The sequence below is a fragment of the Pseudophryne corroboree genome, chromosome 2 (assembly GCF_028390025.1).
Source record: "Pseudophryne corroboree isolate aPseCor3 chromosome 2, aPseCor3.hap2, whole genome shotgun sequence".
In the NCBI taxonomy this organism is placed as follows: Eukaryota; Metazoa; Chordata; class Amphibia; order Anura; family Myobatrachidae; genus Pseudophryne; species Pseudophryne corroboree.
In genome coordinates this window covers 835,267,362-835,281,222 of record NC_086445.1, presented here as the reverse complement: position 1 = coordinate 835,281,222, position 13,861 = coordinate 835,267,362, and the positions used below count along the sequence as shown (strand labels likewise).

Sequence of the window (13,861 nt, the reverse complement as noted above, 5' to 3'; positions counted from 1 at the left end):
TCACAAACTTCATATATTTCAGGACTACTCTGCCGAGCTATCTAGAGCCAGAAAATCCTTTTCCCCTGTTTGCTCCCGCCTCGTAGCGGAAGGGCGCAAATTTGGCCTTTTGTACCCTGCAAGGCTACGCATATATGATGGTACTTCTTTTAAGGATTTTTCCAATCCCTCTGATGCTATGGCGTTTCTTCAAGAACTTGCTCATGCGACAGTCTCGGATATAAATGACATTGCGGATTGACGTAAAAGAAACCCTCTGACTACTCTCTATATGCTGAAGTTATTACCTGCATGCTAGATGTTCTCTCGGATTATCACAGTTTACCCTTATTACTCTGCAAAGATATGAACATCTTCACAATACCTTTTCTGCATATTTTGTAAGCTCAACCTTCATACTGAAGCAAGATGTTATGTAACGGAATTCATATCGATACTTATTTATTTCGTTGTATTTGTTACAGTTATTAGTGTGGAGGCCTCCGAGCCTCAGTTATCTTTCTCAAGTGCCCGAGGGAGAGGATTGGGGCGCCTACTCTCCCCCTGGATGTTTCGTAATAATGTTTTTCTGATGCTTTTTATAAGTCTAGAAAGTCTATCGGCACTTCACTTGGAGTGCCGATTTTCTCTCTCATTGGTGTCTATTCCCCCCTTCTTTTCCATTTCCAATCTCCCTCCCTTCTCTTCCCCTCTCTTCCCCTCTCTCCTTATGCGCTGTCCAATGCTCTCCAGATATTCATGATGAGGATGGAACATGCTGGCTCTATGTTATGGCGGCCTACTTACATTTCCCACTAGTTCCTTGAATCATGCCTGATCTACGCTGCGCCACTTGGAATGTTGGAGGCATTAACTCCCCGGCCAAGAGGAGAAAACTTCTGTTGTTTATACAGAAGAGCGGAGTAGATGTTGCATTCCTTCAAGAAACGCACCTGACCACTGTGGAAACTGCTAAGCTGGGCATGTTTGGGTGGTCTGTTATGGCCTCGTCCTCTTACAATTCCAGAGCCCGTGGGGTAGTTACTTTAATCCGACGCTCTCTCCCCTTTGAGATTACACACAATACCCCTGATCCCAAAGGCCGATACGTTATAACGTCTGCCACAATACTGGGCAAACAACTCACACTAGCCAATATCTATGCCCCCACCCCATATTCTAGGACCTACTTTCGACAATTGATGACTCTCCTGACCCCCTTCATGGGCGATAATTTAATAATTGGGGGAGATTTTAACCTGGTCTCCTCAGCTTTGTTAGATAAATCCATGTCACGCGGTACCCCACCATCCCTCCCTAAAATAGGCGTTCCTTTCTTCTCAAAAACACTGCAGGTTGTAGACTTATGGCGAGCCTTACACCCCACCGATAGGGATTACACCTGTCTCTCAGCGGCCCATGGCACCCTTTCCCGCATAGACTACCTCTTTGTCTCCCATGCTCTGTTCCCCCTCATCACCGATTGCAACATAGCTCCCATCTCTCTCTCTGACCACGCATTGGTCTCCACCACAATTCACTTCCCTGATGAGCAGAACTCCCCTAAACTATGGAAGTTTCCCTCCAGACTCAACCGCTCCTCCACGTTTAAAACCATGTTGGAGGCTGCGTGGGATGACTTTAGCGCGTCTAACTCCGAGCACATTGAAACCGACCCTTCTTTATTCTGGATGTCGGCAAAGGCTGTGCTCCGGGGGGCGATTATCTCGTTCACCGCAGCCTCTAACAAACGATACTCAACCCGCTACCTCTCACTGCAGGATGCTTTGTCTGCGGCATTCCAAACCTACAAATTGTCTCCATCTCCCTCTACAAAACGAGCCTATCTTTTGTCCAAAACTAATTTCGAGGAATACCTGACCGAAATGGGTGACAAATATCTCTTCTCGATCCATCACAAGTTTCACAAATTCGAAAATAAAACGGGACGTCTGCTCTCTAACTTACTAAGAGGAACCTACTCCCCATCCACAGTGCACCCCCTACGCAATCCCCAGGGTTCGTTAACCACAACCAACAAACAAATAGCTCACATCATGCAAAATTTTTATAAACGGCTGGACTCCCCCCCCACCCCCCACCCCCGCCGCCGCATCCTCTACTCTTCCTACCACCACGGATACCCGATCCCTACCCTCTTTTTGGGACAGCCTCCCCCGCCCCACCCTCGGGACTGACATGATCACAACACTCCAAGCCCCTATCACCTCCATTGAGGTCCAAAAAGCGATTAAGCAATTAAAACTCAACAAGGCTCCAGGCCCTGATGGTTATAGCGGTGACTTTTACAAGCTGCTGCTTACCCGCCTCAGCCCTATCCTTGTTGCGGTTTTCAACTCAATATTAACATCGAACTCCCCTCCCCCACATTTTAACTCGGCCGTTATCAAAGTCCTCCCTAAACCAGGCAGAGACCTTTCGCTCCCGGGCTCCTATCGCCCAATATCACTACTAAACCTCGACTACAAACTCCTGGCAAAGATACTAGCGGAACGCCTCAAGGTACTACTTCCCCACATCATCCACCCAGACCAGACTGGTTTCATAACGGGCAGACACTCTGTAGTAAATGTACGAAAAGTGATCGCGGCCCTCCATACTTGCAACAAGCATGCGTCTCCCGAAGGGTATGCCATACTCTCCCTGGATGCCGAAAAGGCCTTTGATCTCGTTGAATGGCCTCACCTTTATTCCACCATGCGTCAATTCCTCTTCCCAGACTCCTTCATCCAAGCAATCAAGGCCCTTTACTCTAACCCCACCTCATATGTCTCTTGCAATGGGTTTCTCTCTGATGCCTTCCCCATAGGAAGGGGCACGAGACAGGGTTGCCCTCTCTCTCCCCTCCTCTTCGCCATTGCACTAGAACCCCTAGCCCTGGCCCTCAGGCAGTCTAAATCTTATAACGGCATTCATATTGGTGACATTGAACTAAAGGTCGGTCTCTTTGCAGACGACATGCTGCTATTCATCTCTAAACCGCTCTCCTCCATACCTGAAATTATGCACCTGATCTCAGATTTCAGGAAGACGGCAGGCTACAGAATCAATGTCACTAAATCTGAAATGCTACCAATCAACATCCCCCTTCCAGACCTCTCCTCCCTCACACTTACCACCCCATTCAAGATTACTCAGTCACATTTTAAATACCTAGGTGTTAACATACCCTGTGATATATCTAAGATCTACGATCTCAACTTCTCCCCAGTCATTAAAGATACACTTACCAGATTAGAGGGATGGCTTAACTTGCCCCTCTCACTGTTGGGCAGAGTCGCAGTCCTTAAATCTGTTATATTCCCGAAAATATTCTACATCATCCAATCCCTCCCGATACGCTTACGGGATACAGACGGGTACAGATTGCGGAGGGCGATGACTCACTTTCTGTGGCAAGGGAAGAAACCTAAAATTGCTTTCCTTAAACTTGTGATGGATCGAGCTGTGGGAGGAGCGGGCGTCCCCGACCTCCTCTCATATTCCTTAGTGGTGTTTCTCCGGTACGCTGCAGACTGGCTATTCGGACGAAGCACATATACTGATTTAGCCCTGGACTCTGCCATCTTCCACCCCCTCTCCCCTTGTGCTCTACTACACTCTAAACGACCCTGTATCCCACCCTCCATAATGGAACACCCTCTCTTCAAAGACACCTACCTTAGCTGGGTGAAACTTCACAAAAAACTGCGCAGCGACCATACAGCCTCTCCATATGTAACCCTATGGGGAAACCCTTCATTCACCCCATCTCTTCACAACTCTCTTTTCACCCGCTGGAGGGAGATGGGACTGTGTACAGCCACCCAGGTATTTGACCCTGGGGGCCACACTTCACAATTTACCACACTGAGAGACAGGTACTCCCTCCCCTCTTCACACTTCTTCATGTTCCTACAAACTAGACATTATATCTCTTCCTTACCTCTCGAGTCCTATATCCCTATCCCTACTTCCCCCTTAGCAAAAGTCCTCAGATACTGGGAATCTCACCCCTATAAACTGAAAAACATATACACTCTTATAGTAAATGACCCCGCCACGCCTTACATACAAAAATTGACTGCCTCCTGGAAGACAGATATTCCTGAAATGCCTCCATATGAAATTGTCACCCAACATTTTCTCTCTACCATGTCCACCCTGGGATCAGCCTACCTGCAAGAGGTACATCTCAAATCCATACATAGAGCCTACCTCCCTCCCTGTACCCAATCCTACATCGACCCAACTGTCTCTGACAGATGCCCAAAAAGCAAGGGAGCAAGAGCGAATTTCTTTCACTGTCTCTGGAATTGTACCAAGTTTAGGCGTTTCTGGAATAAGCTTTTTGGGTTTATTAACAGCCACTTCTCGCTTTCCCTGAAACCCGACCCCCTGGCGTGTCTCTGCATAAACTTCAAAATATGGCATGACGTCAAGGGCCTCAAACCCTTGTTCCCCATGATCACTATGCTCTTCACGGTCGCGAAAAAGACAATCCTGAAACACTGGATTGTTAGCTCTGCCACATCACTACGTGAAGTTTTAAAAATTATGCTACAAAACCTCTACCAAGACCGTAGGACCGTGCAGCTCCCTGACCACCCAGGTCTTGTGAGCTATCATAGGAAATGGGACCCCTATATCACCACCTTAGACCCCCCGACCTACGCCACGTTTACTCAGTCCTTTGAAAACACTTCCTGGACAATAGCCAGATAATTTCAGAGCTTCAGCCCCCCTCATGTCTCCCCTCTATCTCCTCTATCCCTCTTCAATATTTATCTATCTCTCTCTCCCTCCCCAGCGGATCTTTGCCGCCCACAATCCTATCACAGGAGAAATGCAATGTCACTTAAACTTAGGTAAAATTGTATTGATTCCCCTCCAGAGCGTCCTCTTTTCTCTTTCCTTCCACTTACTTTCTGGTTTCAGACCGACTCCCGTATTACAGATGCTTGTTTACATTTTTTTTGCCTTCAATATGTTTTATTAATGCACATGTTGCTATCTTCATTATGATATTACTCACCGTGCACACATACTCTGGTAGCCCCATCTTCCCCCCCCCCCTCCCCCTTCTCCACTCTCCACCCCCTCTCTCCATCCCTTCCCTTACCCTTTTTCAATTTAGTATTGTGCTTGTCTTCGCCAAGACAGCCCTAGTTGTACACTATTGTTATTGGCCAGTTGTGGCCCAATCTCACTGAGTATTCGTTTATGTCTGTTATGATCTCCTTTATTTACTGTTAAAACTATCATTATGTATAAGTACTCATTCAACCTGACAAAAAACTATAATAAAACAGTTTTTGGAAAAATAAAATAAAAAAAATATTGGCTAAAATGACCTTCAGGCTGTGTGTATAAGGTGTATATGAAACATAAATGCATTCTGCGCTTAGACTTAGGTCCCATCACCATGATATCTCATTATGGTATGCAATTATTCCAAAATACGGAAAAATCCGATATTCAAAATACTTCTGGTCCCAAGCATTTTGGATAAGGGATACTCAACCTGTATGTATATATATATATATATATATAGATTTTATATATATATATATATATATATATATATATATACACATCTATCACAACCCTTCTACACACACGCACAATTAGCAGCCTTACACATAATGCCCCAGTATAGTGACAGATACACATAACATTTCAGCATAGTGCCAGATACACATAATGCCCTCAATATAGTGCCAGATACACATAATGCCCCCAGTATAGTGCTAGATACACATAATGCCTCCGGTTTAGTGCCCGATACACATAGTTCCCCTAGTGTAGTACCAGTTACTCATTGTGCCCCCAGTGTAGTGCCAGATACACACAATGCCCCCAGTATAGTGCCAGATACACACAATGCCCCCAGTGTAGTGCCAGATACACACAATGCCCCCTGTGTAGTGCCAGATGCACACAATGCCCCCTGTGTAGTGCCAGATGCACACAATGCCCCCTGTGTAGTGCCAGATGCACACAATGCCCCCTGTGTAGTGCCAGATGCACACAATGCCCCCTGTGTAGTGCCAGATGCACACAATGCCCCCTGTGTAGTGCCAGATGCACACAATGCCCCCAGTGTAGTGCCAGATGCACACAATGCCCCCAGTGTAGTGCCAGATGCACACAATGCCCCCAGTGTAGTGCCAGATGCACACAATGCCCCCAGTGTAGTGCCAGATGCACACAATGCCCCCAGTGTAGTGCCAGATGCACACAATGCCCCCAGTGTAGTGCCAGATGCACACAATGCCCCCAGTGTAGTGCCAGATGCACACAATGCCTCCAGTGTAGTGCCAGATACAGTGCCCCCAGTATAGTGCCAGTTACACACAATGCCACCAGTGTAGTGCCAGTTACACACAATGCCCCCAGTAGTGTTGCTCACCACCACCACTGCTGGGTCCTGCTGCTCTGGGCTCCGTGTTTAAAGGGAGAAGAGCGCAGCGCGCATCTCTCTTGTCCCTCAGTCCGGTCTTCTATCTCTGGCAGCGGCCATCTCAAATATTGGCCCGGTACATGAGCCAATCAAAGCTCGTGATACAGCAGCCATTTAGGAGCCGCCGCTGCCAGTCCGCTAGCTCTGATTGGCTAACAGCCGGCACCACATAAGAAATGGCCGGCCGCCCTTAAAACCCCAGCACCCCACACAGCCGCTCCGATCGAACGTACCTGGAAGCCAGCACAGTGTCCATGCTTAAGTCCAGCTGGTTAAATGAAATTGACGGAGGTACTAATTTTGTCACCTTTTCTCAAGCATCAAAATCCTTAAACCCTGGACTGTAATGGTGCAGTTTGGGATCCTGGACTAGACAATGTCTGTCTCTTCTACAGATTTCTACTCCTAAAGCAAAATTTATTACAATATTCTGCTCAAAAAACATTCTAGCGTTTATAAAACTATATGGGCCCTGTAATCTCATTGTGTATTGCTAGTGCTCATTTATAGCCTAGTCAGAAAATAAACACACCATGCTCCTGGTTACTCAGATCTTAAGCTTGGGTACACACTTGTCCAATCCCCGGGAGATCTGACTCCCGACCGATGGTTTTGTCCGACATTGGACAGGGTTTGTCCTGGGTGGGTGGCGGCCATGTGAAAAAGCTAAATTTAGAATACCAAGACTTGAACTGTGCGGACAGTTCCCTATAAATAAAGATAATACAAGCAGAATCCTGACAAATGCAGTGTCAAATAAGCAGGTTTATGTAGGGAGATAGTCGTCCATTACCAGTGTAGTAAATTAGCAGTCTGGAAAACACATTGATTACAGTATTATACCATACTTTGCGGCATACCAACAGCACAGGAAGTGTTCCAGGTCCCTTCTGTAGTATTGCCATTGCTTTACTACAAATACTATAAATGTCTTCTTGTTGTAGAACTTCTCACTCATATCTTTGTCATTTACATTAGATTACATAAAATATTACATAATATAACAAATGAAGGGAAGATGTTCTCACATTTCAGTGTGAATTTGCACTTCAAAAAGGGCAATAATAATGTCAAGATTGTTTGAGGAGACAATACCAGCTGTAGATATATGTTGCCAGTAGATGGCACTGTGTTCAAACATTTTAAAAGCCAAGCTAGGGTCTTGTCTGAAGGCCAAGTTGTGCTGACTGCCAGATACCTGTACTGTATGTTCCCTGTCATTCCGCTTTGCTAGAAAACTATTGCAATCAATATCTCTACAAATGCTAAATAAGACTATAGGAAGCTAAAGTACCTGTAAAATATATTCCACATACTGTATGTACAATACTTCTTAAGGGACATTATACAGTACCTGTAAAGCATGTTTTTTTCTTTGAATGACTAGTGAATCACAGAGGGATTTAGAGATTTGTTGTGTGAAGGACATGGGGGTCACAGCTAATATGGAGCAATCATCGCACAGTCCATTCCGGCCTGCAGAGAACACAAGCTTCACAGCTGGATCTGTTGTGCTGGAAATTGTTCTATCCCATTTTATAAACTTTTATCTTTCTGTCCTTATTACTAAGGTCTGCTGTATTATGTACTTAGCATACGGTTGTATTCACATTGCAGCATTGTGTCATATGAACAGTCTGCCTGATTGTATAAGTCGTAGCTGAAAAGCACAGCAAGCAGACAGCCGTATAAATAATTTAGTAAAAGTTGAAAGCAGATTTGTAGAATTGTTAAATGGAACTGAAAAAGAGCATTTATGTAAATGTATGTATATACATTTGTCCTGAAGAAAGAACCTTTTTCTTTATTAACTTTTTGTTTATGTAAATCAGCCGGGGTAGCTGTCATTCCACACAGCTAGGATACATACACTCCAATATATGTAGCAAGTGAGATCATTATTAATGATTGCAGTAATGTCGCCATACTGGCAAGGGACAAATGTCTAGGTTTTAGTATGTTTATTAATATGTAATCCTTCACATCAGTCCCTATCCCAGTGCAATTTGCAATCCATGGGCCTAATTTGGATCTGATTGTAGATGTTTGAAAAAACGTACATCTACAACAAAATCTTTTACATGCGGGGGGACGCCCAGCAAAGACTAAGTCTGCCCCGCATGCCGAATCCAGCCCCCCTCCCCACAGACGTGCGACAGCATCGCACAGCGGTAATGCTTTCGCACCTGCCGAGTAGCTCTCTGCCTATGCAGCTTAGCTGTGGAGTCAGACTGCTACCAGCCCTTGTTTTTGGCTGCATCGGCTGCGTTTGACGTCACACAGCCGCCGTGGCCCGCCCGCAAACTGTCTGGAAACGTCTACATTGTCCGGACCGCGCCCCGAAAACGCCGCCGCAACGCCCCGTGACCGCCTTTGCCTGTCAATCAGGCAGAGGTGATCGCACAACTGAGATGCACGTGGGCACACAGCACAGGGCCTCAGCCTGCGTACGCTGCAGTGACCAGGTCTGAATTAGCCCCCATATTCACTACCACATGGACACACATGCACGCTAGGGTGTGTGTGTGTCTCAGAAGCCATTTAACCTAGCAGTATGTTTTGGGATTATGGCAGGAAACTGGAGTACATGAGAGAAGCCATGGAGGACATACAAACTCCACAGTGATAAAGCCCTGCTTGGAGTTGAACCCATGACCTCACTGATATGAGGCAGCAATGCTAGCCGCTGTATCACTCTGTATTTGAAGGTTTCTGTCACATCAGAGCAAGGTTTCTCACTACAGTGCATGTTTCCCATACTCTGTGCTGGAGCACTGGTGTATTTATCACTGACTGATACATGTTATAAGTTCTACATGTGGTACTAATTATTCCACTTGCGATTCTGTCAGTAGACCAGGAAAACGTGCACTGTTTGGGATACCTCAGGATTGCAGTTGAGAAACACTGATTAAAATGGCCCAGATTTATCAAGGCGTGGAGAGTGATAAAGTGCCAGCCAATCAGCTCGTCACTGTCATGTTACAGGTTGTGTTTGCAAAATGACAGTTAAGAGCTGACTGGCTGGTACTTTATCATGTGCAATTTATCACTATCCAAGGCTTGATAAATCTGGGCCTTAGAGAGTTATATAAAAATGTGTAATGTGTCTTCATTATGTCTCACATTTGTTGTTTATACAGGGATAGCAGTTACAACACACATTGTTCCTTTGGGCTGCTGGTATTAGTCATGTTCGTATTACTCATTCTGCCCAGCTCCTGCTCCCCCTCAGTGCATACACCTTAATAGAGAAGACACAGTCTGTAACAGTGTATGAGTCATCATGTCACAATAGTGTCCTAATAGAAAAACATTTCAGCCATGTCTTCCTCTGTCATTTCTCTCCGCAGGGATGGGGGAACCCTGCTACCAGAATATAAGGCACTTCCCTGAGCTTGATGAAGACCCTATTAATGTACTTGTAGATGCTTGACTTTCCTGGGCAACTGTGAGCATCAGCATTGAAGATACAATAGTCTTGATAAAAAAGTACCTATTTTTTCAGTAGTGGAATGCTGCACAACTTTTTTTTACGGTTTTCAAAGTTTTTTAATGACCGTATTCAGATGGAAAATTGCTAATTTCCCCATAACCCTTCTTTGGCAGAAGCAGAAGACTTCATGACAGTAAACGAAATAAATTTTTCAAGGAGAGGTCATCCCTTATGTTGGGGTGTCTTATTTATTATGCATTTTCCTTAACAAAAGCATGTTTTGTTTTATTTTTGTTCTGTTTTATTTTCCGATTTCTTTTGTTGATTATAGAAATGTTTATGTTGGGAAGTTTGTGTATTAATGTAATAAAGTGCCTGAATTGTTTAGTGTCTCTGCTTTGGTCTCCTGCAAGTCTTCAAGACTAATTACTTGTGAGCTTTAGGAAGATACGCAACACTGTCACTGTATAGCAGGTGGTATTTAAGGCTTCTTTCATGAGATATATTGGTGTTGAAATGACTAATGTAAGTAGGTCTTACCGTACTGCAAAAATGGGCTAACATCGCAATTTGGGGATACGGTCATTAGGTCGGCAGCACTTATATCGACAGTCATTAGGTCGACCACTATTGGTCGACTTGGTCACTAGGTTGACGTGGAAAAAGGTTGACACGGATTTTTCACTTTTTTTTTTACTTTACAATCCACGTGGACTACAACTGGGAACGATAACCTGTGCCGAGCGCAGTGAGGCACCTTGCCCGAAGCATGGCGTGCGAACACTGTGCACCAATTGGGGTTCCCCGTCACTTTATGGAGAAAACTACACCAAGAAAATTAGCATGGCAGTTTCTGCTAATACTGTTCTGTCCCGTCCCCCGTCCCCCCCCCCCCCCTCTACCTCCAGCACAGCTGTTCAGGGCTTTTACTCTATTCCTGATCTTGTTACTGCTGCAGTAGGAGTGGGGAACCAAGGAATATCTGGGACTCCAGCCTGGATCTGCGGGTAATTTTTATTGACATTCATTGGGCAGAATTCAATTGTTATCGCCTCCCGGTCGACCGTCTAAAGTGACAGGAGTTTGCAGGGGCGATATTCAATTGAATCCTCCTATTGCGCTGATCGTGCCCATTCGTGTCTATTACACGAATGGACACGATCCAGAAAAGTGCCATTTGGGTGCCCAAATGGATAATTTTTCATGCATTTCAGCGCTGAAATGTCAGAGCCAGCAGCCGTTCGCGGCCAAACGGAGCTACAATTAAATAGCTCTGTTGGCCGCCATCTGCTGGCTGCCGCAGGTAAAAACATTTGAATTCCACCCTTTATGTCCACATATCGACATCATCAATGTCAATCTTTAACTGTCGACATTTTGATGGCCGGCTTTATGATTGCATATCTAGTTTAGATTCTGAAGCCAGTGCATGCATTATACAGATACTGGTTACAGAATAACAATGACATGTAATATGCTATAATCAGTATTTCATGAACTGTAATTGTTTAATGCTCAGTCGCCTAGGGATATGGGGGTTGATGTATCAAGTAGTGCAGAAGTTGCTCATAGCACCCAATCAGCATCTTCTCATCATTTTATAGAATGTACTTGATAAATGCTACCTTAGAGCTGATTGGTTGCTCTGGGCAACTCCTCCACTCTTTTCACTGCTTGCTACATAACCCCTGTGGTACCTTAATTAAAGATATAGAGATATATATAGAGATAGATATATTTTTTTAGATATGTATATGAAGGCAGCATAGATATGTCTGGCACTTAAGGACTTCACAGTAGCATAAAAAGGTCATGCAGACACCATAGGCAGCTTTTTCAACATTTCGGGGAGCAAACCCCTTTATCAAGACACTAATGTGCACAAAAGACATACCTTTAAATAAGCAGTGCTCCCCCACACTACATGCCAGCACCCAGCGGAGGTCCCACTGATGACACAAGACACGCTACAGTGCCGGCATCGTGAGCTCTCTAGGGGATGTGGCTACCACCCGTAATGTCACTCAATGTTATAAACACTATCAAACAAAAGCAGAGCTCTCAGGCAGCGGTATATATCTATTACAATCACAATACTTTACTGAAAAACATAAAAGCATTACTATTACCAAACAATAAAGTGCATACGCAAAATTAACCCTGTGGATTAGAAGCTGGGAATAAGCAGATCGTATAAATCAATGTCACCAATATTGGCCCTCATTCCGAGTTGTTCGCTCGCAAGCTGCTTTTAGCAGCATTGCACACGCTAAGCCGCCGCCTACTGGGAGTGAATCTTAGCTTATCAAAATTGCGAACGAAAGGTTCTCAAAATTGCGAATAGAAATTACTTAGCAGTTTCTGAGTAGCTCGAGACTTACTCTTCCAGTGCGATCAGTTCAGTGCTTGTCGTTCCTGGTTTGACGTCACAAACACACCCAGCGTTCGCCCAGACACTCCTCCGTTTCTCCAGCCACTCCCGCGTTTTTCCCAGAAGCGGTAGCGTTTTTTCACACTCCCATAAAACGGCCAGTTTCCGCCCAGAAACACCCACTTCCTGTCAATCACATTACGATCACCAGAACGATGAAAAAACCTCGTAATGCCGTGAGTAAAATACCTAACTGCATAGCAAATTTACTTGGCGCAGTCGCAGTGCGAACATTGCGCATGCGCAATTAGCGGAAAATCGCTGCGATGCGAAGAAAATTACCGAGCGAACAACTCGGAATGACCACCATTATTACAGAACATCTAGCATTATCTGAAGATCTAGAAATTGTGCTCTTTTGGGTCCAAACCATATAGGACCTCTGGTGGTTATTCAGGTTTGTTAGCAATTGGTCAAAACCATGTTGCACTGCAGGTGTCGCAGATGTACCATGTGCAGAGATATTTAGATTTGGGTGGGTTATTTTGTTTCTATGCATGGTAAAAACTGGCTTCTTAATTTCTACACTGCAATTTAGATTTCAGTCTGAAACCACCCCACCCAAATCTAACTCTCTGCACATTTTATATCTACCCCACCTGCAGTACAAGATGGTTTTGCCCAATTGCTACATTTTTTGGATTGCTAACAAACCTGAATAAGGCCCATTGTCAAGTCCTATTTAATTAACAGTTGTATTATGTATTAGTAGAAATATCAAGAGAGGAGCTGCATAGTGGCTAATAGCAACTTCCTTATCATGCCGGTAAGACTATCCAATAGACATAAATTCCGCTGCGGTACCAGTGCTCGATAAATGTTATATTATCAGGTCCAAAAACTGCATAAAGACGAGCTCCTATGTAGCCAAATTTCATAAATAAAAACTAGCAAGTGACAGTGTCTGTCTGGAAAGCATAGATCAATCACTCTGTAACTGCTGCCTGCGCCTCTGCAGAGATTAGCAAAGAATGAAGGATTTATCGGTGTCAGCTGCACCCTGAGGCCAATGCTTCCATGGTTTCTAGGTGTTCCACCACTGCTTAGAATTTTCCCCGAAAAATTTTGGCAAAAAGTAGGTGAATTGATGCCCTTAACTGGCACCCAGCAAGAAACACCACCATCCACCAAGGTCCCCCATTGACCAGTGAAAACTTCAGCACACCTGTACAACCCTTTTGAGTTCAATTGCTCAATACTAGCATAACCAAAGTATTTGCTCTGCTATTCATAAGTGACCTTTATGGTGAAGCATGGTTAATGTGGTGCACAAAGGATTCTGGGAAATGTCATTGCTTGTATTAGGGCATCTCTTTTTAATTATTACAATGTCCTTTAATATTTCAGTTGAAGTTTCACACTTAAGCATAAATTCACAGCAATACTGACATGGCTTAGTCAAGAAAGTGACTGTCCTTGAGTGGCTCAGCTAAATACCAGTCCTTAATCTAGAAGGACTTGTACTCTGCAGTCCAATAATGATCCACAATCAATTTTTAAGATTCAGTGGTTTTTCAAGAAGAATGATAAAAATGTAGGAAATATCTGCCTT

At 44.5% G+C, this 13,861-nt stretch overlaps 1 protein-coding gene across 10 annotated transcripts in view; it reads left to right on the top strand.

The window, feature by feature from the left end:
* Positions 1-10,263, top strand: part of BCLAF3 (BCLAF1 and THRAP3 family member 3) — a 156,427-nt gene extending 146,164 nt beyond the window's left edge. For all 10 annotated transcript variants that reach the window (XM_063955747.1, XM_063955738.1, XM_063955742.1 and 7 more), the window contains one exon: positions 9,796-10,263. In XM_063955747.1, the coding sequence (XP_063811817.1) occupies positions 9,796-9,825 (30 nt within the window). In that variant the 3' untranslated portion in view covers positions 9,826-10,263. The remainder of the gene's footprint in view (positions 1-9,795) is intronic.
* The last annotated feature ends 3,598 nt before the right edge of the window (positions 10,264-13,861 follow it).